Source organism: Astatotilapia calliptera, chromosome 15 (genome assembly GCF_964374335.1).
Source record: "Astatotilapia calliptera chromosome 15, fAstCal68.1, whole genome shotgun sequence".
Lineage (NCBI taxonomy): Eukaryota > Metazoa > Chordata > Actinopteri > Cichliformes > Cichlidae > Astatotilapia > Astatotilapia calliptera.
The window spans coordinates 22,277,925-22,301,978 of record NC_137436.1 but is presented as its reverse complement, the minus strand read 5'-3'; the positions used below and the strand labels follow the sequence as shown (position 1 = coordinate 22,301,978).

Here is a 24,054-nt window from a genome sequence, read left to right as displayed (position 1 = left end):
GTGAAACATCATCAAGAAACTTAAAGAAGTCTCTTTTCTTTCCAAGCTCCTTAGATTACCATGGCCTGTATGACTGAGAACCGACGTGGACATTAAAAGAGCTCTTAATATGGCTCTTGTTTTCTTTCTTTTCAGAAAGTTAAATTGCATAAAGTTGAACCACACACTAATATGCTCCTTTAAGTTCACGCCTCAATATTTATTTTTAAAAAAAAAACGGTCGGGGGCGGGGCAACTCCTTAAATGACAGTCTCTGGTTTTATTGTGTTCCACACAATGAGTGTGTAAATATTAATTCAAGAGTTTAAGCGAAAATAGAATTCTAGAGAAAGAATTAATGAACTGAAAAGAAGCACAAAAACCTGTAAACTTGAACTATATCTACTTGTTGAAATTTGTTAAATCAGAAACAGTTTTTAATGTCACTTAATAAAGAATGTCTTTTAATTCAGTATGAACAAAAGCCACAAATGACACCAAGATATCCACTCAATAAATTCGTTATTTTAAAATACATAAGCATGTCTGCAATAACTGGGAAAGAAATGGTTTTGTTTTCTTAAAGCTCACTTTTCAGTCTTGACTTGACATCTGGACATGTGAGTAAAGCAACATTTCATCTTTAGCATGCTACAGTACCAATGATCAAAAGATTCATCCCTAAAACATCTATACCAGCTTTCATAACTATAATACATAACTAACACGTCTTTAATGATTACAAAGGCATGATATATTACATATATTTTGTTTTATATACAGTATCAAGAAAACGTACTGTGATATTGTTAAATTATTGCTTTTGGATTTTGTTTTGCAGTCCTCATTTCCCACTTTTATTTCTCTTCCATATTTTGGAGCTGAATGATGTCACAACTGCCATCAGCAAAGGAACAATCAATCCAGCAATCTGTACCAGAGGATTCAAGCCTAAAATTAAGAAAAATAAAGACAAAAAGAGCAATAAGCCACAGCGGACCATAGTTATGGTAGAGAGAGTTTCTGAGACACATAAATCAGCCATATGTCTGCAGTAGCTGGTTTCTGAAAACTGAAAGTACTAAGTACTTTTACAAGTGTGTAACTGACTCAAGTGACCTGTAAGACTAGTTCTGAGTAGAGTGACATTTGTGCTTGCTCATCACTACATTCTGATTACATTGTAAACAGGCTGAGTGATTTCTACAGAACATGTTATTATATGTTTTAGGATACACCACCAACAAAGCTAAAACTTATACAGTGATACTTACAAGGTCTGATTTTTTTCCAGATGGGGCTACCTAAACCTAAAAGTAAAATGAAAACAGAAGAGTAACTCGTCTGTTATTTTTACCACTCACACACAAGTGACAGAATGTAGGAGGTAAATAAAGCTTTAGGCATAGTCATGTATGCTTTCCTTTATCTCTTTTTTATCAATTCATGAACAAAATAGATATAAACACTAGTACAATATTAAATAACCTCATTATTTAGAGGGAGAAACCAAAGTAATCAAAAAAAAATTCTTTTTATTTTGGTGAAATACCAAGATCTAGATGTTATTCTACCCCAGAAGGTTGATTCTGTTCATCTAGACATATCATTTTCAGTGGGAAAAACATTTCATCACCCATCCAAGTGACTTCTTCAGTCTCAGCTCACTGCTGGTTTCCCCAACTTTATAAACAGTACATTCAAACAATGACTGCAAATGTGCTGTTTATAAGGTTGGGGAATCAACCTTTTGGGATTTACTTACCAGGATGGTTGAGCATACATCAAGAAATTCTATTCTACCATGCTAGCTTATGTGTGAATTAGACTTGTACAGGAATTTACATTGCAACTGGAAAGTCGTTTTAATTCAGTGCCGTCACCTTCCACACAACCTGATGTGCACATCCGCAAAAATGTTACTACACTTCAGGTTGATGCAGTTGGCAGTGACTTAAATGGTGTGGAAAGTTGCAGCATACAGGCTTTCCGGTTATGCTGTGACTTAGGACACATTGGGATATTTGTTCTAAAAACTGTAGCTTTATGGAGATAAAAGATGAAGACATGAATAAGGATAAAAATTATCAATAATTATACTTACACACGAATATATTCCAGATACTGGAGCAACCTAAAACACAATAAAATGATGTTAAGGTAATGCTAACACAGTTAATACTTACAAAGTTCAAATATGTTTCAGGCAGGGCTACCTAAACAAATAAAAACAGAGCAATAAGTTGTCTGGTATATTTTGCTACTGAAACACATCTTGTAAGATAATTATACCATTGTCATTTTTGGGTTTTTTTTTTCTTTTTGCTCATTTGTTTTGTTTTTATTTTATTTCAACCCAGTGGATGCAACAGAAATATTGAGCATTATCTATATTACAATCTTATAGAACACAACAAGAGATATTTGCTCTTAACACTGTATATTAGAACATAAAATTACTTATTTATATTTTTAATGTTTTAGTATGAAATATGCTAAAAATGAAAATAAGATAAAAAAAAATACAGTCATACTTACAAAGTCCAAATATTTTCCAGATGAAGAAACCTAAAACTGAATTAAACAAAATTGTGCTCATTAAATAAATCTTTGATCATAGTCATATACGCTTTTCTTTTACTTTTTTTTCATCATTGAATAAACACGTTATTTAGAGGGAGAAACCAAAGTGATCACAACCAAAAACTCGTGGAAAAGCAGAACAACATCTAGACCTTATACTACCATGCTAACTTATGTATGATCTAGACTTCTGCAGGAAATTTACATTGTAACTAGCGATGTTACCAGAATGGCCTTTTAACCCTGTGCCGTCACCTTCCACATAACCTGATGTGCATATTCCAAGAAATGTTACTGCACGTCAGCTCGATGCAGTCGGCAACAACTTGAATGGGATGGAAGCATGGGCTTAAAAGGGCTTTCTGGTTAGGTTGTGAGTTAGAACACATTGGGATATATCTAAAAGCTGTACCTTTACAATATATTAACCTAAAACACCAACAAATGATGTTTTAGGAAACAACTAAAAAATAAGCAAAAACTAGTACAGTCATACTTGCAAAGTCCAAATATTTTTCAGATGAAGCTACCTAAACCTCAAATAGGGGAAAAAGAGAGCATTAATTTGTACAGTATCTTTTACTACTCAAACACAACTGATATGCCTTATGCATAGGTACTTTTAATTACGCCATGGCTAGACATTACTTAGATTTTCATTAACGTAGCTCATTTATGATACAAACCATTGGAAATGACCAGAATCATCTTTCAATACGAAGACACTGTCATGGTCCCTGTGCCCTGCTGGTCAATCCTCTATTGGGCAATATGTTTGTGGTTTGTTTGCTCTCTCGCCCTCTCTCTCTCACTCTCTCTCTCTCTCGCCACGGCGATGCTCACTGCGGGCTCCCGCTGCTGGCCCACACACCTGCTCATCACCACACCGGCTGCTGATCCCAGCTGATTACTGCACTACTTAGATGGCGAGTCTGCACTAGTCTTCGCTGGATCGTTGAACTATCAGCGTCAGTCAAACTTGTGTATCTGCCAACCTGTATCTTGAAAGCCCTTTGTTATTATCCCGCTAACCCGACCTTTTGTGTTTAGATCGTTTTTGGAACCGGATTCTGAGAGGAGTGACTGAGGAGGAGCTTTTTGTACAGAAAGTGTGGAGCACCTTTTCCCCTAACCCTGTTTCCCACGGACCCTGGCGACCCGGACCCGTTTCCCCTGCACATTGTACATAGCCACTTGGTGATTGTGTTCACTGTAAATAAACGCACTGTTCTTCGCTTTAAAGGAAACCCTGGCCTGCGCCTGAGTCTCTTTCGGAACCCCTAACAGACACACAAAGGAGTTTTGACTAGTTAGGCTTTATGGATTAATACATTTCAGGCCACTAAATACCCTACATGTTTTTCTTTTCTGACTTGGATTCAGCTTGGTGAATGTTTTTCAGTTTGGTGTTTATTTTGCACAGAGCACTGCAAGAGACATTGAAAAAAAATGGAAAAAAAGATATACTATTGGGAGATGGCGACAAAACGTTTTTCTCCACGTCAGAGTATGCCTTGCGGTGAGTGTGTCACCTCTTCAGATGTCTCTCACTTATATAAAAACTGTGTTTACTGCAAAGCACTGATTTAATGTGTTCATAGTTTAGGTCAATCTCAAAATAAAAATGTATGAATCTCTCCCACGGGTGTGTCTCTTCCATCACTATGGTTGTTTTCAAGGTCTCAGTACTGACGTGGAAGAGCAAGGACTAAGTTAGTTGTAAGTAAGCTATTAAGACTCGACTGTGTTGGTTTTCCTCCGAAACAATAAGTTCCGTTGGAGCAGCCTTTCAATGCATCTCTCTGTCTCTCGCTAGCAAAGTTGATCCAGACAACAAAGTAAAGCTAGTTTTCGGTTACGAACCCGACACGGAACCCAACGTATTAGCCAGAGATACCTTTACTACAGTTTGGAGCCGCGGACCTGTTTTCCTGTTAATCTGTTTTCTATACGAGATCGCTGCAAAAAGTGCAGCCTTACCTAATGTCCACCCTACTGTTACTCATTTTACATTAAGATTTAACAGTCTAGTTGGTATTGGCATGGCGAGTAACCTTCAGTAATAGCAATAAATAGTAATCAGAATACATTACTCTCATTGAGCAAAGTAACAGAATACGTTACAAAATACGTTTTGGGGCATGTACTCGGTAATCTGTAGTGGAATACATATTAAAAGTAACCTTCCCAACACTGTGTGCCAGAAAATATTGGAGGGTTGTTTTTTTTAAATAAATGTGACCATACCATGAGAAATAAGGAACTTTAAATTTGGTGGTCATCAATAAAACACAAAGATGAATATTCAGATAAATCAGATAGATGAAGGTATTATATCATACTTACAGAAACGTGGGATGTGTTGCCACAAAGAGATCAGGTTGTGAATTAAGACTGGAACTGGGAATTCAGAACCAAAAAATTTTTTGATGTCACCCGACATGGTATCATTGAGGTTACAACTGAGGAGGTGGCCTTCAAAAAACAGACAGTCCACAGTTAGGTGGACATTTGGGTTGTTCACCTGCCTCCAGCTTTCAGCTACAACATGGTGAGGATCAAAGGTGTGATGCATCACCACCAGTATTACTGGTTTGCCAGCTGTAAGTGAAGAGACAACAGGATCAAATGATTCAGAAACAAGAGTTTGGGCTTTTTGCCTGCATGTTAAATGTAGCCTTTCTGTTTACTTCCAATTTTGTATTTTATATTTATTTCCCACTTTACAGGCCAAATATTCTAAGTGAACGTAGCATGAGGCCATAATCACTAAAATCACTAAAAGGAGTAATGATATCCAAAACAACATATCAAAAGTAGGACAAATTAGTAGTTCAAAAATTAGCACAAATTAATGTGCTAAACAAACAACACATGGCAAATTGCTATTGTTGTTTTTTAAGTTATTAAACTTGCATCCTGTAAATTACCATGATATTCACATCTACAATGAGTGTATACAAATTCCACTTTCATCTTCACCCTACAGCAATAACTTCAATCAAAACTCAATGTGTCATGCATGCATGTATTATTTAGCATTTAGTTATTTAACATTTCTTACGAGTTATGTTGTGCAGGGCCTCGCCGATGTCTGTTCCAACTCGGGAAACGACAGGACAGAAGACTAGAAGATAGTCACATTCCGTTGCAGAGGTCACGTCTGTTTGTCCAATACTTTTGAGTATTTGAACAACTGGAAAATGGGCCCCATTTGTTTTTCCTGCTTCCCACACAAAGAATTTTTTCCATGACTCTAAAGTGAAACAAAAAGAAAAATTGGATCCTTGTTCAGATGTGACATAATTTTTAATGAGTTAATGTCTATCAACCATATAAACAGTGCTTAACAGTGCTAATCTAAATCCAGATATTTTAAAGAAGAACCAGATTGAATTCATGCATCTATATTCCTGTCTTCCCTGTCAAAGAGCAGGGCAAAGGGCAGGGTACACCCTGGACAGATCCCCAGTGTGTCGCAGGGCTAACATGTAGAGACAGGCAACCATCTGCACTCACACCTATAGGCAACTTAGAGTTACCGATTAACGTATCCCGACTAACTGCATGCCTTTGGACTGTGGGAGGAAGGTGGCGTACTGAGAGAGAACCCACGCAAACACGGGGAGAAAGACCCCAGCCAGGAATCAAACTCAGGACCTTCTTGCTGTGAGGCAACAGTTCCAGAGTGTGCCACAGTGCTGGCCATAGTGAAAATCAAAATTTAAAATTAAAGTGGGATAATTCTAGTTTTTTTTATACCACCATTAGAATTTACTGTGAGTATCGTTGGTTTCCATTAATTCCTTGTTTAGCTGCAAACTGAAGCCTCCCCCAGACCACCTGCTGTGGCTAAAATAATGCTTGCAATTGTATATCCTTTCAAGTGTAATTATTAAATAAAGCTTATTGTCTTTAATAGTGAAATATCTGACAACTTTAGTTTTGAAAAGTAAAACTTAAAAAGTCTTGATGTATGCTCAATCATCCAGGTAAGTAAATCTCCAAAAGTTATTTCTGTTCATCTGGACGTAGCGTTTTCAGTGAGGGGAAACGTTTCTCCCACTGAAAACGCTACGTCCAGATGAACAGAATCAACTTTTGGAGATAAAACTTCCATCCATCCATCCATCTTCATCCGCTTTATCCGAGGCCGGGTCGCGGGGGCAGCAGCCTAAGCAAAGAGGCCCAGACCTCCCTCTCCCCAGCCACCTCCTCCAGCTTATCCGGGGGAACACCAAGGCGTTCCCAGGCCAGCCGAGAGATATAATCTCTCCAGCGTGTCCTGGGTCTGCCCCGGGGCCTCCTCCCGGTGGGACATGCCTGGAACACCTCACCCAGGAGGCGCCCAGGGGGCATCCTTGTCAGATGCCCGAACCACCTCAGCTGGCTCCTTTCGATGTGGAGCAGCAGCTGCTCTACTCTGAGCCCCTCCCGGATGGCCGAACTTCTCACCCTATCTCTAAGGGAGAGGCCAGCCACCCTTCGGAGGAAGCTCATTTCTGCCGCTTGTATCCGCGATTTCGTTCTTTCGGTCACTACCCACAGCTCGTGGCCATAGGTGAGGGTAGGGACGTAGATCGACTGGTAAATTGAGAGCTTCACTTTTACACTCAGCTCCCTCTTCACCACGACGGACCGGTGCAGCGTCCGCATTACTGCAGCTGCAGCCCCAATCCGTCTGTCGATCTCCGGCTCCCTTCTCCCATCACTCGCGAACAAGACCCCGAGATACTTGAACTCCTCCACTTGGGGCAGGAACTCATCCCCGACCCGGAGTGGGCACTCCACCCTTTTCCGGCTGAGAACCATGGCCTCAGATTTGGAGGTGCTGATCCTCATTCCCGCTGCTTCACACTCGGCTGCGAACCGTTCCAGTGCGAGCTGGAGGCCCTCACCCGATGAAGCCAACAGAACCACATCATCTGCAAAAATCAGAGATGAGATTCTGAGGCCACCAAAGCGAAAGCCCTCCGCCACTTGGCTGCGCCTAGAAATCCTGTCCATAAAAATTATGAACAGAACCGGAGATAAAGGGCAGCCCTGGCGGAGCCCATCACCCACCGGGAACGAGTCCGACTTATTGCCGGCAATGCGAACCAAGCTCTTGCAACGGTTGTATAGGGATCGAATGGCCCGTAGCAATGGGCCAGACACCCCATACTCCCGCAACACCTCCCACAGGACACCCCGAGGGACACGGTCGAATGCCTTCTCCAAGTCCACAAAACACATGTAGACTGGTTGGGCAAACTCCCATGCACCCTCAAGTATCCTCGAGAGGATAAAGAGCTGGTCCAGTGTTCCGCGACCAGGACGAAAACCGCATTGTTCCTCCTGTATCCGAGGTTCGACTAGCGGACGAACTCTCCTTTCCAGCACCCTGGCATAGACTTTCCCAGGGAGGCTGAGGAGTGTGATCCCCCTGTAGTTGGAACACACCCTCCGGTCCCCCTTCTTAAAGATGGGGACCACCACCCCGGTCTGCCAGTCCACAGGTACTGCCCCTGATCTCCACGCAACATTGCAGAGGCGTGTCAACCAGGACAGCCCTACAACGTCCAGAGCCTTCAGGAACAGATAAAACTTAAAAATTCAAAAGCACCATATTTTCTCACCATGTCTTTGTACCATGTCTCTGAGGAGGGAGAAGAGAAAGGAGCTTTTAGTCAAAACAACAATGAATAATCATGGTCAGCAGTTTCACTTTCTGTTCACTTTTTAAAAAGCTAGGCTAACATTAGCCTAGAGAATATGTATATGTCTGGGCCTGCTAGAGCTGTGAAGTTCACAGCTTCACATGGAAAGATTTTGAGAAATTCACTTACACAATAGCTTGAGTATACAGTCTCTGGTATATCCTTCGAACACTGAAAAGGGAGTGACGTCCTTCCCTGTTTGTGAAGCACTTTCATTTTCGATTTTAAAGTAACTGCCCAAACAGGAACATTAACTCTTTCAGTGTTTGAAAAAAATAAGATCAGAACACAGCAGTAGGGGAAGTGGGTTAACAGAGTGTAAAACTGTGGAATAAAGAAATGGGTCAGGTGAGAATTTAAAGGAAAAGCAATATAAACTGTTTTATTGTCCCTTGCCATTATTTTCCAAGTGTTTGGAAAGAGGAAATTCATGCTTCAAAAATATGCTATCAAAAATAGATCCCCTCCTTTGGTGTTTTGATTGTTGTGGCAGGGAAAACTGTAAAACATGCTGGTCCAGTTGTGTTTAAATCTGATGACTATGCATCATAAGATATGATAATATAGATAAGATAACCTTTATTAGTCCAACACGTGGGCAATTTGATTTGTTACAGCAGAAAGTGGACAGTGTAAAGTTACATAGCAAAAATTTGAAAACAAAACAAAACACTGAAATAAGATAAGATGATAAGAATAAGAATAAGATACTGTACACAATAAAATAAAATACTATATACAATTGATTTGTATTCATCACAGATAATTTAAATATAATTAATAAAATTGCACAAAACAGCATCCTTACTTTCTGAGCTGTTATTTAAAACTTACTAATCTGTTCAACTAAAACCTAAATCTTAACCAGAACATTATATCATACAGCCATACACAGGGGAAATGCTTTGCTTAAGAAGAAGCAAAAAGAGACTGTGAACCGGAAATATAGCCACATGTTGAACTTTAAAAAACTTTAATCTCATAGCACCTTTGGCTGAAACATTGGATACAAACTTTACACGACCATCTCTTCAGAGAGGATTTCTTTCACACAAGTATTGGACAAGAGCAGCAAGTTATTCTTTTAGAACATTTTAGGATCTCAGATCTCACTGTCAAACTCACAACACATTTTTTCAATGAACATGTAGCCCTGTGCATAAGGTTGCAGATCTCTTATCATTATATCATTTTCCTTTTTTTATGATCCAGATAATAAAAAAAAAAACATTCAGCTCAGTAACATCTAAATCATCCTTCGCACTACTTCCATAGTCACAGTTGCCACTATCATAATACACATTATAAAACCTACACCCAGTATCAGAGGGTCAGTGTAACCTACGGGGAGAAAAGAGCTTGTTATTTATAAGTTAAACATTTATAAGTTTGAAATTAGTTACTGAATATTAATGCCAATGTCCGTACAACTTTATTATGTGGAAAGCGACAAAAGCAATCTTTGATGAAATATACAAAAGCATTACAGTTATACTTACAACTGCATTTTCGCCACTTAGAAGTCTGAATGAGCTAAAGAATAAAACAAAGAGTTATAATCATGTTTGGGTTTACATTGAGGGTGGGGTTGTTTGTTTGCTTGTTATTAATAGTACCAAGCATGACTGTATGTATAGAAATTACCTGGTGAATGGAAACTCTGAAAAACTTCCCAATGTTACACCACATGATATCATTGAAGCTGCAATCAAGCAGTTTTCCCTTATAAACCAGACAATCCACAGTGAGGTGGACATTCTCGTTCTTCACCTGTCTCCAGCTTTCAGCTACAACATGCTCAAGATTGGAGGTGTGATGCATCACCACCAGAATTACAGGTTTACCACCTGTAGGCAGAGAGACAACAGGATCAAATGATTCAGAAACAAGATTTTTTGGTCTTGGCCTGCACGTTAAATGAAGAAGAAAGAAGAACTACATGAATGTTCATCACAGGTTTTTTCACATATACCAGCAGCATTGACTGAATGAACCACAGTACATTAGTGACATTAGTCTGCTCACATTAACTGATACATACTGCAGGAATAGTTTTCCTATGTTGTTGTTTTTTATAGTTACTCTGATCATGATCTTAAGATTTTATGGAAAAGTGAGCAAGTTTGATTTAATACATGAAGACTGTCCATTCATTCGCTTTCTAATTACAAAAAAACAGTGCATGTCTTTTGACAAATGTGAATACAAAGGAAGTGGGCACCTAATGTTATACCTGTCACATGCAGATAGAATGCTCTATTTTTTGCTATGATATTTTTCAAAACCTTCATATAATTATTTTGAATAGGTTCTCTAGAATTCTGATGGCAGTTGAAAAACTAGTGAATAAGGACTTCTTACGGGGAATCTTGTCCAGGGCCTCTGCAATGTCTGCTCCAACTTGTGAATTAACAGGACAGAAAATCAGAAGGTAGTCAGATTTTTCTGCGGAGGTCACTTCCATTTGATCGATACTTTTAAGCCTTTTAATAAAAGAATGATGAGCTCCACTTGTTTTTCTAGCCGAGATGACAAAGAATCTTTTCCACAACACTAAAGATAAATTAAAAAGGAGAAGAAGACAAGTGTGAAGCCACACATCTTACACACAATGAGCGATATTATACATTATATATTTTGTGTTTAGCTTATTAGATGTGTTAATTACATTAGACTTTTGGCCTAGAGACCAGTCAGTGACACGCACACCCCAGTACCTTCTAGTTGCCAGTGGGGTCACTGACTGGTCACTAGAGCACCCTGAATGGAGCTTGAGCAATGGATTTCACAGAGACTGTCAGCAATCTCTATACTACAAGTGATCACATATCCAGTTCACCAGAAGCCAGGGTTTGGCCTCTATAGTTACTTCCTTTTTATCCTGTAACACCAAGTGTACCATATTATAAATGTGAGTTTTTAAAAGTTCTACATCATCAGTGTGACCTGTGTAGCTCAAAGTTATTGAAATAAGGGGGAAACTCCAATCACAATTATCTGCACACTCAGTTAATCATAAGATTAAAAAAAAAAGCAGTTAGAAATGTTCTCTATCGTAATTGCCAAGTGCAGCTTGTTCTCCTTAATAATATTAACCTTTTTTCTTACCTTTTTGCTTTTCCATGTCCCTGAGAAAGGATAAACCAAAAGGAACCTTTAATCAGAATAATATAACAAAATTTAATACAATAACAAAACGCAATGTGTGCTGATATGCATCGCAAATTCCTCATAGCCACAGTTGCTTTGTATAAGCTTTTCCTGGCCAAGAATACTAAAAAATATCTTAGAGATGTATTACCTGCATTAGTCTGATGTAGCAAAGCAAATCAGCAGACAGTTACTGAGATTTGGAAACGTTATTTCTTGATATGATTGCCACAAAAGAAGCACTATTAAATATACTATTATTAACAACCAATCACATTACAACAAGTCAGTGCATTTAGTCAGGTCGACATGGTGAAGATGACCTAAGCTAATCAGGATGGTGGAGAAAGGCGACTTTGAATGTGGCATGGTTGTTGGTGCCCAATAGGCTGGTCCGGGTTTTCTTTACACAGTCATCTCTGTGGTTTACAGAGAATTTCACTTCCTATAAGCATGAAACTATGTTAAATGTAAGTGTCCTCACACACACACACACACACACACACACACACACACGCACACCAGCACACACAAACACACACAGACCTTTCCTTCCTCGCTTTCTCTCCCTCACTGTCTGTTTGTGCCTGATGCTTTCCTTTTCCTCCTCTCAGCGCCTCTTTGCTGCACCACTTCTCTCCCAGTAGCTGTTGCACTTGTTCAGAGTTCCGCTTTAGATGAATAAAGAGGAAATACCGCTAGAGTGTGAGGCGGTGCTAGGGACATTATTACGGAAGTGCTTGCACTTGTGAAACTATCTGACAAATATTGCTGAAACTTTCACAAACACACCACTGAAACTCAAACAAACATTACTGAAACTTTCTAATACACACTACTGAAATTCCCACACACACACACTGCTGAAACGCCCAAACACTGTTGGAAACCAAGAAGATTTCAGCTGAACATGAAGTTAGCTTAGAAAAGAGCGTATTTTAAAACACGGCTAACAACATTCTGATGTCTACTTCACAGCCTTTAGCAACCTAACTGAAACAGCAGCATTATTTAACTATGCAGTCATTTGAAAAAGGACGTTTTCATAGTACTCCAGTTTTCAGTTTTCAGTTTCAGCTTTCAGATTTTATTTGTCATATGCAAGTTAGCACAGGGTCAACATTGCAATGAAATGTGTTTGACGAGCAGCAGTCACTCAGCAGCATGGTACAGTAGGAGAAAATATAATAAAATAAAATAAAATAATAAAGAAAATAGAAAAATGGTAAGGAGCAAAATATTAGAGAGACATGGTAAAAGAGAAAAGATGACTAAATATATATGTATCTATAAATATTAATATATGTACACTAGTGATTAAATAAGAAAATCTTGAAAAGAAATATGACGGGAGGTCAGATGGGATATTGCACAGGAATGAGCAGCAGAAGTACTCCAGTAAGTCCTGTGCCCTTTTAACCCTTTAACGCCTAGTGTACAACATTTGATACATACAGTTTTTTGCCAGTTTTTGGGACTTCAACATCATCAATGTGAATTTCCCCCCCTGAAAAACCTAAATAAACCTAAATAAACAAATTTAAAAAAAACAAGCAAATAGGCAGATATGACACAAATTAAATGTCATATATGGAAATTGGAATGTAATTTATTTTCTAAATAATTACAAAAACAATAAAGAAAAGAAGGTTAAATAAAGACTTTTTTTTTAAAGGTTTTTCTGGCAATTATTTCATGATTTAGGCTTCAAAGTGTTAATTCCTATGGAAACAGTAATGGTGTACTTAAGTTGACACTATCAAATGCAAAAACCACCAGCCAACATATTGGACTGTCTCTCCAACAACTACTACAGTAAGGAGAGAATGGACACTAGATAATAGGCTGGTATTTAGAATGGTACATAATGAATTGTTGAGTGATAGAAACAGCATTATTACCCTCCAGTGTTATCCATATTAGGAATTTTATTTGAAATGATAGAATCTGATTACTGTAAGTCTTCTGACATCAACAATTAACCACAGTCAGCTGCCACTCAACATGTTTTTGTTCTTTTCAGATCAATCTCCATAAACCCGACAACTTTTCAGTGGTAACTCTGGAAAGCAGTAAAATCAATATATCATCCAATAGATCTAAACAAGTAAAAGCGTTGAAGCATGTTATACAGAGAGGCAAATAAATTCTGCTATTTTTTTTACACTAAATAGTTCATTAAATATTAGCAAAGACCACCCATGTCTTATGCTACCGCACTTTGTCTTTAAAACTGATTTTGGAAAATATTTGGTAACATTGTAAGATAAAGATTGTGCAGTCATCCTTACAAGCTTGGAATATTTTTCACACGTCAAAGATAGATAAGTCTAAATAAAGACAATAGAGGACTAAATCATCTGCCATATTTTACAACTCAGTCACAGATCATGAAATGAGTTAATCAATTTCAGTATATGTAAAGTTTTGAACTTATTCACATAAATCACATGGATACAGCAACACTAATAGAATAACATGTTTCATTTAAAGACTATAGCTGTGCTAGTTGGAGGCATTACCATAAATAGAAATGATAAAACTGGCTCTTACTGTGTGACCTGACCAGTGAACCAGGCCAGAAAAAAATCAGAGCAAACAGTAACGATTCTCATCAAAGACTTTGCAGGGAAATTGCAGGGATTTCATGCAAGGTTGAAGGCATCAAGTTGACCTTCTCATGACTTGTGTCATGAGAAGGTCAACCTCTGACTGAGTGCCTCTGACTGAGTGCCTGTTTATGCAGTCTGACCACCTGTTGAAGGTAACGTGCTAACATGGCTAACGCTAACATCACCGCACGTAGCCCCGTTATTTTAAGGTCATCTTAGCTTATGAATTTTTTTACGTGGCAGCTGTACGAGCTAGCTACGTGATTTTGTAAGCTGCTGTGCTCTTCACAAATAAAGCTGGAAGCAGCTCAGACTATTAGAACCAGCACTGAGGCCTGTTACATTTATACAGTGTTAGAGCAATGGCTGCAGCCTACAGCCTTTAAACTAGCGATTAAAATGCTGACAGTAAACTCGTCAGTCCAGATGTTACCACATTACTTTATGATTTAAATGAGTTAAAACAACTTAAACAGGCAGATTAAAATAACAGCTGTCAGTTCTCTCATTCCTTATATCAAGACTGGAGATCACACTACTGATTTCAGTTCATTTAAACCAAATCTCATTTTCATCAATGGCATCATCTCAAAGCACATTACTTTTCAGTTTCAACATTTGACAAAAGTAGCAGAAATCACACATTTTCATCATCTGGGCCTTTTGTTTTAGGCAAAGAAGGAGGGTAATATTTAAAGCTTCCCATTCCAGGGAACATTTTGTAACAATCAGGTTTCTGAGCAGTGTCCAGCAGACTTCACATTGTTTCTCTAAGTAAGCGCATCTGTGATAAACTCCAAGTTGTTTTTGGACATTAATGACAACATAATTGGTGATTTTACACTTATGGAAATGATGTATTATGGAATGGGTGTCCTTCTGAATATCCACACACTCAACATCAGCAAATATATTTTGACTTAAATCAACAGCAAGCTTTTCCTGGAAGTTTTCCAACGCTTGGCGAAGGTGTGTTGGTGGCCAGGGAAGGAACGTGCCCTCCGGTTGTTGCAAGTGGCTGCCATCAGTCTCTCCAGAAGACCATCACAGCAACTTTCATGGGGCAAATGGGGCTGGAAGACCAGTCCTCTGCCTAAACCAGGTGGCTGCAGCCTGGCCCCACACTTTGAAAGGCTGGATTGCTGAAAATGGTAGTGCTAGAGAAATTTGTGGGGGGGGGGGGCTACCGGCCAGGACAGTGAAGTGAGTCTGCTATCACTAGCCGGTGAACCTCGAAACTGCCATCACCCTGGCCAAAGACCAGCTGGCGACCATGTCAGTCATGGATATTCACAAATACCCCATAGTACTGGTGGAAATGAAAGATTGGGGGGAAATGCATAGAGTAACGGCTGCGGTTAGCTGACGGCTAGCATACCCCTTAAATCTCAAAACTGATTGGTTGGAGTTTAGTAGCTCAATAGGGCAGTATGCAGGGCTGCACACACAGCCAATAGGGACATGTGGCGTTTGGGCCGCGTTCAGCTTGCCGGTTCCGGCAATTCGCTACACAGAAGATAATGGCACTATGCAATTCGCCCTTTGATCAAATGATGAGAGCTGATAGTCAAATAGTGCGCCCTGACATTTCCACATTTTGTAACGACAGACCATGTTGAGCGTGTCGTGACACTTGTACAATGGAAGAACACAATGGTCGCAGAAGAGCCACTGAGAAATGATTTTTTTAGGTGACTCGTTACAACTCAATAGCTGGTCACCTGGAATAAGATAAGACTCTGGACCCAAAAATTGACCGATTTTACTGGCCAGGAATCTGTTTGGATGTGAGCTGATGGTGTGCGTCCAGTGGTGTCAGCTGGTGAACCAGCTGGCCATTCCAAAAGTGCCTTTATGCCCTTACTGCCCTTAATGGAGGTACCACTTGAGCACATTGGCATGGACCTCATCTGACCATTTTACCGATGAGAAAAAGTAAATCTTTCGTTCAGTTGTTGTTAACTGATCTTGACTTTGTTAATTAAACGTTGTAAACCTGCTTTCAGTGTGTCCTGTACATGAGTTCTTTCAGTAAACCACAGCACGGTGTGTTTTTTGAGCTGATGAAGTTCAGCCAAAACAGGAAACATGCAGCAGGAGACAGTAACTTGTTAAAATGTGATAAAAGGTACAATTAAAGATTTTCATGGATTTTTCAAGGATAAATGTCTAATTTGGTCAAAAGTTCTATATGCCATTTCTGGAGAGAGTGCAGTGGAAATGTTGTCACTTTTGGACTTTGCTACTTGCAGCTAAACATTTGCAGCTAAATAATGTATAATGTAAGCAGAAACTGCAACTGAATGAGGGAATATTTGTCTAAAAACTTAAACTGAACTAGAAGGGTACCAGTGCTCCAGCTTACCATCTTTACCTGAGTAAATCTGTTTGTTGAACAATCTAAATGGTTGATTCAGAAACTTCTGTGACATCAACTTAACTGAGACTCATTACAAATTTCACAAAACACAGTTGAATACTTAGTTACTTAGTTTTTATTAGTTATTTTTGTTTTTGTTGTTATGTTAATTTTAATTATAAATAAATAAATAATATCTTTATTTTATTTTATTATTAATTTATTTGTTTATTTTTTTGTTGTTCCCAGAGAGCAAGCCAAACACCGATCCTGACTATCTCTAGTAGTGGTGCACCACTAGTAGACTTTGTTTTAACCTCCTAGGACCTGGAGTCCATATATGTGGACATTACATTTTGGGTTGTCTAGACCAAAATATAAAATGTTGCTATACAAAGGCCTGATATTCATGTATGAGGACATCATGCTGCCATATGTCCTCATATGTGGATCTCATTTTTCACCGAAATAAAAATCAGGTGAAAAAAAAATCAGGTAATTGTTTGTTTTTACATTCATCAGGTCCCAATCAACCCAAAATGGCCCAGAGAAATTAAAAATGCATGCCATTAAAAAGTCCAGGTCTTAGAAGGTGAACAATGTCTCTGCTGATGAGACCGGTGAATGTGGGGCGACGGTGGCAAGAAAAAACTCCCTCCTGGAGGAAGAAATCTTGGGAGGAACCAGGCTCTCTGGGAGGACCCTTCCTCCTAAGGGCAATACTTACCAGCGGTCTGAGATGACGGTTGTTCCTTCTCAGCATGATGATGGCTCTAACTTCATTCCACATCCTGTTTTAGAATGAAGAGAAAAATGATTAACAAGGTAATAGGACATTTCAAAATTCTCTCAGCTGCTGTGTCTTCTTACGTTTCTCTTGTAAAACAGGATGTAGGCAGACTGCTGCTGTTCCTCAAAAACTGCCGATCCAGTTGTGTGGAGCACCTGTGCATCATTATAGGTGAGCCAAGGATCTGATGTAGACTGTGGACTCTCCTCAGGATGCACAGAATTACAGATGTAGTGTCCTGAAATCACATTAAGACAAATGAATCCAACTTCTAAAAGTCAACTGATTCAAGCAAACAGTGGTTTGGACTTAGTGCTTCTTAAAACATCAAAAGCTTTTGTGTGTGAGTCCTTCACTCAAAAGTAGCAAGTTCTGTTCAATCATTTTCTGTTTGTAACAAGTCAGTTGTTTTACCTGATTCTGTGCCTCCATAGTGACTAATGATGCTTATGAGTCCATAACGGCCATCACCCTGAGAAGGAACAAATCCAAAGATCAGTTTCATAAAGTCTCACATCAGTGCGATAATTAAGCTGATTCTCTGAGATGTTCTGCAGTCTGTTTTTACCTGTTTGGATGACACCACCAAGTCCCTCTGCAGCCTGACGGGGTCATTCACCTTCTGAAGCTTGTGGGTTTTTGTAAAGCCAAACCTCTTCAGGTGAAAGATGAGGACTCTGGCAGAAAAGAAAAAAAACCCAAGGTACAAAATAAGAAGAATGAGTGTCAAACACAAACCGAAGATGGGGCAAAATGACTGCTCAAGTGTTGTCTTAAAAACTCTGATGTTTAGTTCGCCACAGTTTGGAAATCAGGTCAGTCGATCAATTCTGATGTGACCTTACTCACGTTGGCAGTGTATCAAAAGACGGCTTCACTTCTGAGGTCGTCCCTCCACAGTCACAGGTAAATTCGATTTTTTGTTCCTAAACAACAGCACAGAGAAAACAGGCTTTATGGTAGAAAAAAAATCACAACATATGTACACAAACACAAACAAAAAAGGTGTGTTAAGATCAGTGATACTACATCTCGAATTTGTGATCTTACCTTCAAGTATGTCCCTAACATGTCCTCAACAGACCCCTCTGGAACCAGGTCAAGAGACAAGCTTGTGAATTCCTCCTGGCGTGATGACTGGTGACCGCAGCTACACATTTAAGGAGTAACGTAGTTAAAGTAACGATCAGGTAGGTGGAAAAGAGGTATATGAAAATGTTGCAATCAGCCCTGTGTTTCTGAAAGACTGGCTTACCTCTTGCATGTCCTCATGTTTTCCATTTTGAAAACATGATGGTCTTCTACTGGGCAGGTATAACTTTGGCCCAGGAGAGCTGCTTCCCTCTTCAGGTGAGGTGAGAGGCTTTTCACCTCATTGAGGAACAAGGTTAGGAATTCATGAGCGTCCTGAAAGAAAAACACAGAGGAGATTTAGAACATAAACATAAACATTAGAAGGTAAAGCAAAAAACAAAATGTCCAAATAACTTTCTGCGCACTGCCTTTGTATTCAGGAACCTGTTTGCTGAATGCCTTCTTAAAAGATATTAGGCGGCGTTTTTTAAGGTCATAATCTCTTGATTCATGACAGTTCCTGATGTCCATGAGCCTTCTGTAACAAGGAAAGGGTAAACAGACATTTCTGGTGTTAGATATCTTTGTTCTTCAGGTTTTTGAAGAAAGTAGAAGGTTGATGTAGCGCACCTTAAGAGCCGAGCTTCTGAGACTGCTTTCCACAAAGTCTCCTGACGGCTGACGTCTCTAATGAACTCCTCATTGTTGAGGAGGCTCTGCAGGCAGGAGTTCATGACAGCTACAGCTATTGTTTGGGATGATATGATGAAACTGAAGGGTGGCTGGGCACCTGGAAAAAAAAAAGAGGTTGGATGAGGCTGCAGCTCGTTTCCCAGCCTTACTGGCATTGCCCCTCAAACCTGCTGCACCACCCCTTCCCTGCAGAAATGACAAGAAAAGAAATGACAAATGATGGGTCTCTGATGGGCAAAGACAGACAGACAGACAAAGTCCCTAGAGACACAATTTCAGTCAGTTCTATGCCAAGTTGTTGTGAATAAGGGTAAGTATGGAATTGAGTGCCTTTTTTATGTTTGAATAATTCATGCTGGTGTTACAGGGCTTAGTAAACAAAAACTAATTTTGATGAAAGAAGCCAAGTACAAGGACCTCAACAAAGCCTACAATGAGGTGTGCGTATTGGAGAAAAAATACAAAGAAAGTCAGGTTGGCTCAAAGCATTCGTACAGTACTGTATCCGAGGAAATCGATGATATTAAAGCCAAGTTCATAGAAACTTTATATAGCTTAAAGTGAAATTATCAAAGAAACCTCAGCTACTTACCTGCTTTTGACTAACAGTTCTCTGAGTTTTGCTTCAAAGAAAATTTTTTGGTTTATTTCAGCTGTTTTCAATTGATATTGACTTTGTTAGTTAAACATTGTTAACCTGCTTTCAGTGTGTCCTGTACACGAATCCTCTTAGCAAACCATGACATAATATCTTTTTGGAGCTGATGAAGCTAAGCTAAAAACTATGGAGGACCACAAGAGCCACGCGCACATCGAAATAAAGAATTCTGTGCTTAAATATTGAATTGTAGAATAAATTCTCCATTTGTAAATTCATTTTTGAATTCCAATTTAATAAATTGGATTTCAAAATCCATTTTTGATTCCTGTTCGCTCAGGGATTAACCTTTGGATTAGCTGTTGGATTAACAACTTCATTTTAAAAAATACTGCAGCTATTCGAAATTTGCCACACTGTGGGATGTAAGGAGCTCTCTGATTGGTCCATCTCTGAGGCCGTCTCTCCTGCATGAAGTCCAGGTGCTGATTTTCCAGTGTGTGCATCTGTCACACCATCAATGGCTGCAGTATGGAACAGATGTGGGTGTGTCCTCATCTCCCAGAGGAGTCCAAATCATCATCAAACAGCCCTACAGACACAAAAATGTGAAAATATAAACAGCCAGACTATCAGCAGTGATTTAACTACTTTAAGATCTCTGAGAAAAACATTTACAGTATATATCACTGAATTTAAGGCCTTTAAAATCACAGAGCATACAGAAAAAAGTACTAAACTGAATCAATTTCGGCTTTCGTTTTTCATGATGTATATTGTATTAATAATTAAATTTCATTATCTGTGTCTTTACCACACATTTCCCACACAGGTTTAGATACTGTAGGTTAAGTGAATGCTTAAATTGATTGACACTGATTAGAATATACTAGACATTCGAAGCTAAGATTCAGCGCACTGTGTTAGAGGCTGGGTTTTGATGAATTTATCATATATACAACCTTTGATCATCATTTATGTCCAGTTGAGAATGAATCTGTGCACTCACATATTAATTGTCCCCCTACACACACACTCACACACACACACACACACACACACACACACACACACACACACACACACACACACACACACACACACACACACACACACACACACATACACGCACACCCTTAAACATACCTGCTATCTCTTGTCTCTCTTCCTCCGTGTGCCCAACAATCTCCTCTTCCTCCTTTCAGCATCTCTTGCCTACACCACTTTGGTCACATGTCTCACTTCTTGACAGTACCTCCCATACAAGTGTCAATCATGACCGATGAAAGCACACACATTTGAGGTCATTAAACCAATCGGCTTGTGACCCATGTTGTAACTAACCTCAAGATTAACTTGCATATTATCATAAACTGCAGTGGTTTTATCCTGACATAGTTAAAAATAAAGGGAGTTGGAAATTTTCTTAAAAGCGGCAACTCTTTATTCCATATCCTAAATTCCATGTTTTCCATTTTGGAACTAGGATAATCTCACTACCAAGCTGAGTTTGGGAGAGACTTTTAGCCTCAGCAGTCTAGGAGAAAATATGGCAAGTAAATAGGAATTACTCTGTATTATGCTCCAGCTACATGTTACATTTTGTTATAATGAGGGGAGAAAAGTAATGTTTTTATATTGCTTTAATTTAGACAATAATTCTAGATTTTTTTTTTTTTTTTGTCTTCTACTTCTTCTTTCATTTGTTGTTCATTTTCCTGTGCATGGGCCTCTGGGTCTCTGCCCAGAACACCCATTGAGTAATTTGGGCCCACCCTGTTACATTATAAGTTTGATCAAATTTGAACCAGGAAATTGCCCTTTGAAACATGGATATTATTTTGTTTTACTCATGAAAATCAAGATGCAACAAAGAACTACAAATCTCATAAACCTCATATTATGGATGCAGACCTAAACTTAGAAAAACACATTAAGACAATAACAAAATCAGCTTACTATCACCTCAAGAATATTTCAAGGATAAAAGATCTGATGTCTCAACAGGACCTGGAAAAACTAGTCCATGCATTCATCTTTAGTAGGCTTGATTACTGTAACAGCATCTTTACAGGTCTACCTAAAAAATCAGTCAGACAACTACAGCTCATTCAGAACTCTGCTGCTCGAGTCCTCACTAAGACCAAAAAAGTGGACCACATCAGTCCAGCTCTGAGGTCTTTACACTGGCTGCCTGTCCGTCAGAGGATAGACTTTAAAGTCCTGATGCTGGTCTATAAAGCTCTGAATGGTTTAGGACCAAAATAGGTCAGGAGTGACCTCCTGACCCAGTATGAACCTTCCAGATCCCTCAGGTCATCTGAATCCAGTCTTTTATCAGTTCCCAGAGTCAGAACCAGACACGGAGAAGCTGCATTCAGCTTTTATGCTCCTTATATCTGGAACAAACTCCCAGAAAGCCTCAGATCAGCTGAAACACTCAGTTTATTTAAATCCAGGTTGAAGACTCACCTATTCTCAGCTGCATTTGAATAAAACACCAAATCCACACTTTTAAGCTTAAATTTCAAAACTTACATTTAACTACTGATTTTATCTACTGTTCTGATTTTATCTGTTTTGACTTTATATACTGTTTTGTTTCTTTGTTTGTTTATTAGTTAGTTTGCTTGTTTTAATCAATTTTAAATCATGCTTTTTATTTGTTTTTGTTTCTAATGTCTCTGTAAAGCACTTTGAATCACCTTGTTGTTGAATTGTGCTATACAAATAAACTTGCCTTGCTTATTAAATGATATTGGTAGCTCATAGAGACTTTGGATTCTTAGTGTCTCCAGCTTTCATCTCTTACATAATGAGATTGAAGGCATGATGTATCACCACTAGAATTACTGGTTTATCACCTGTGAGTGTGGAGATAACTGGATAAAATCGATCAGAAACAATATGAGGAAAATAGTTAGCTTACTTAATTTACATGACTGTACATGGAAACTCACAAAGAAATCCTTGACAAACATTACACTGTGCAAGATAGAACGTGCTTATTAAAAGTTATTGTTAACTTCATCACCTCAAAAATAAATGTAAGTTAATTTACTTACATTTATTTATTTATTTTATGCAGAGAAATTGTTTGTTTTTCATACTGTGTGTTAATTATATGCATTAAAATGTGGCTTGGCAAAACCAATCTGATCAGAATGAATCCATCTCAGAGAGAATGAGTGTCTTTTGGGACGTGAGCTTGTTTTCTTGATGAATGGAATTGCAAGTATCAGTCAGTCAGACATAAAAAGTGTCTTTATTCCATAGTCAGAAGATACAAACTGTTTCTGCTTAGTAAAGGAAAAGGAACCGTTGAAAACATATTAAATATCAATAAAATAAAATCAAGCTTGACATCTATAATTTTATGGACTGTGTAATGTGTGAGGAATGAAAAGATCCCACATTATTTAATGGGAATAAAAATGATCACACAGCTGATTTCAAAAACATCCCAAAGATCAAAGAAAAAGAAAATTACGTGGCTAGTTAGACAATTTAACATTTTGCATTCCAGCACCTCAAAATGGTAATCAGCAGTTTGTATGATCCTCACCAGTTTGTATGCATGCCAGGCAACATCAGGGCATGCTCCTAGTGAGATAACATATGGTGCTAATGGATCTTGTTTCATCCCGGATATTGGTTCTGGTACTTACCTTGGCTGGTGCTGGGCTTGATGTGACACCCTTCATGAACGATAAGGAGGTTTCTTGTCTTGATGTTAGTATCTTCTATCTCCTCCTCTTGTCTCAGCATTGTATCTGGCAACCACGTATCAATTGCCTGGAACTTGTTCTCCCCAGTCATGCCACTGTCCTGGGTCGTTTCGACCCAGCATTTGGAGTTTCTCGTGGCTTTTGTATTTTTGGTTATTTTCTTGATTTCTTGTCAGGCTATGGTGATGATGATGATTATTAATAAGTATGTTCCAGCTTATTCTGGTTTAGGTTTAGTTCTACCAGTGTAAAGTCCGTGTTTTCTTAGTCTGCATATTTGTGTATTGTTTCCTGTTTTATTTTGAAGGGTTACGACTTATGTCGGTATGTCTAACTTCGCTCCCCCGGTCTCGTTAGCCCTAATCTCTCCCAGCTGTGTCTCCCTCCTGTTTTCAATTCCCTGATTACTCCCCTGTGTATATAAACCCTGTGTTTGCCTTTGCTCAGTGTCGTGTTGTACCCTCGGATCCTGCCTGTGTGTTTCCGTTTTCAGCGTTCATTGTTCTGTTTATGTTTTGTTCCTTACCAGCAATAAAGCTGAGATGAGAAGCTTTTTTGAGTTGAAATCCTGTCTCCACGAGTCCTGCATTTGGATCCTCACCTCCGCCTGCCCGCACACAGAGCCCTGACAATTCATCCCGTCTCAAACCACTGTCATAAAACATGATGTGGTGCTGACTAACCCTACACCAATCAAACAGCGCGCTTATCGGGTTAGTCCAGCAAAGCGGGAAATCATAAAACAGGAAGTTGAGTATCTTCATCAGAATGGATTTGCAGTTCCAAGCT

The 24,054-nt window shown here is 38.9% G+C and overlaps 1 protein-coding gene and 1 long non-coding RNA gene across 2 annotated transcripts; one reads left to right on the top strand and one right to left on the bottom strand.

The window, feature by feature from the left end:
- Positions 1-413: 413 nt before the first annotated feature.
- On the bottom strand, positions 414-8,481 carry LOC113006660 (uncharacterized). The gene is made up of 8 exons (XM_026142743.2): positions 8,391-8,481; positions 8,181-8,200; positions 5,627-5,818; positions 4,909-5,163; positions 2,518-2,553; positions 2,084-2,113; positions 1,254-1,289; positions 414-930 (listed from the first exon to the last, which is right to left on the bottom strand). Exons 2-8 carry the CDS (start codon positions 8,194-8,196, stop codon positions 824-826), a joined length of 672 nt encoding a protein of 223 aa, XP_025998528.2. The 5' UTR covers positions 8,197-8,200; positions 8,391-8,481; the 3' UTR covers positions 414-823.
- On the top strand, positions 3,391-3,809 carry LOC145420414 (uncharacterized). The gene is made up of 2 exons (XR_013901715.1): positions 3,391-3,530; positions 3,613-3,809. It is a non-coding gene; the product is annotated as an uncharacterized LOC145420414 (long non-coding RNA).
- Positions 8,482-24,054: the final 15,573 nt, after the last annotated feature.

What these genes read in the sequence shown, in the direction of transcription:
- LOC113006660 (XM_026142743.2), bottom strand. An exon ending in CTGGAAAATATTTGGACTTT is followed by an intron (nt 2,114 to 2,517) that starts GTAAGTATGACT and finishes ATTGTGTTTTAG; the next exon opens with GTTGCTCCAGTATCTGGAAT. An exon ending in CTGGAAAAAAATCAGACCTT is followed by an intron (nt 931 to 1,253) that starts GTAAGTATCACT and finishes TCTTAATTTTAG; the next exon opens with GCTTGAATCCTCTGGTACAG.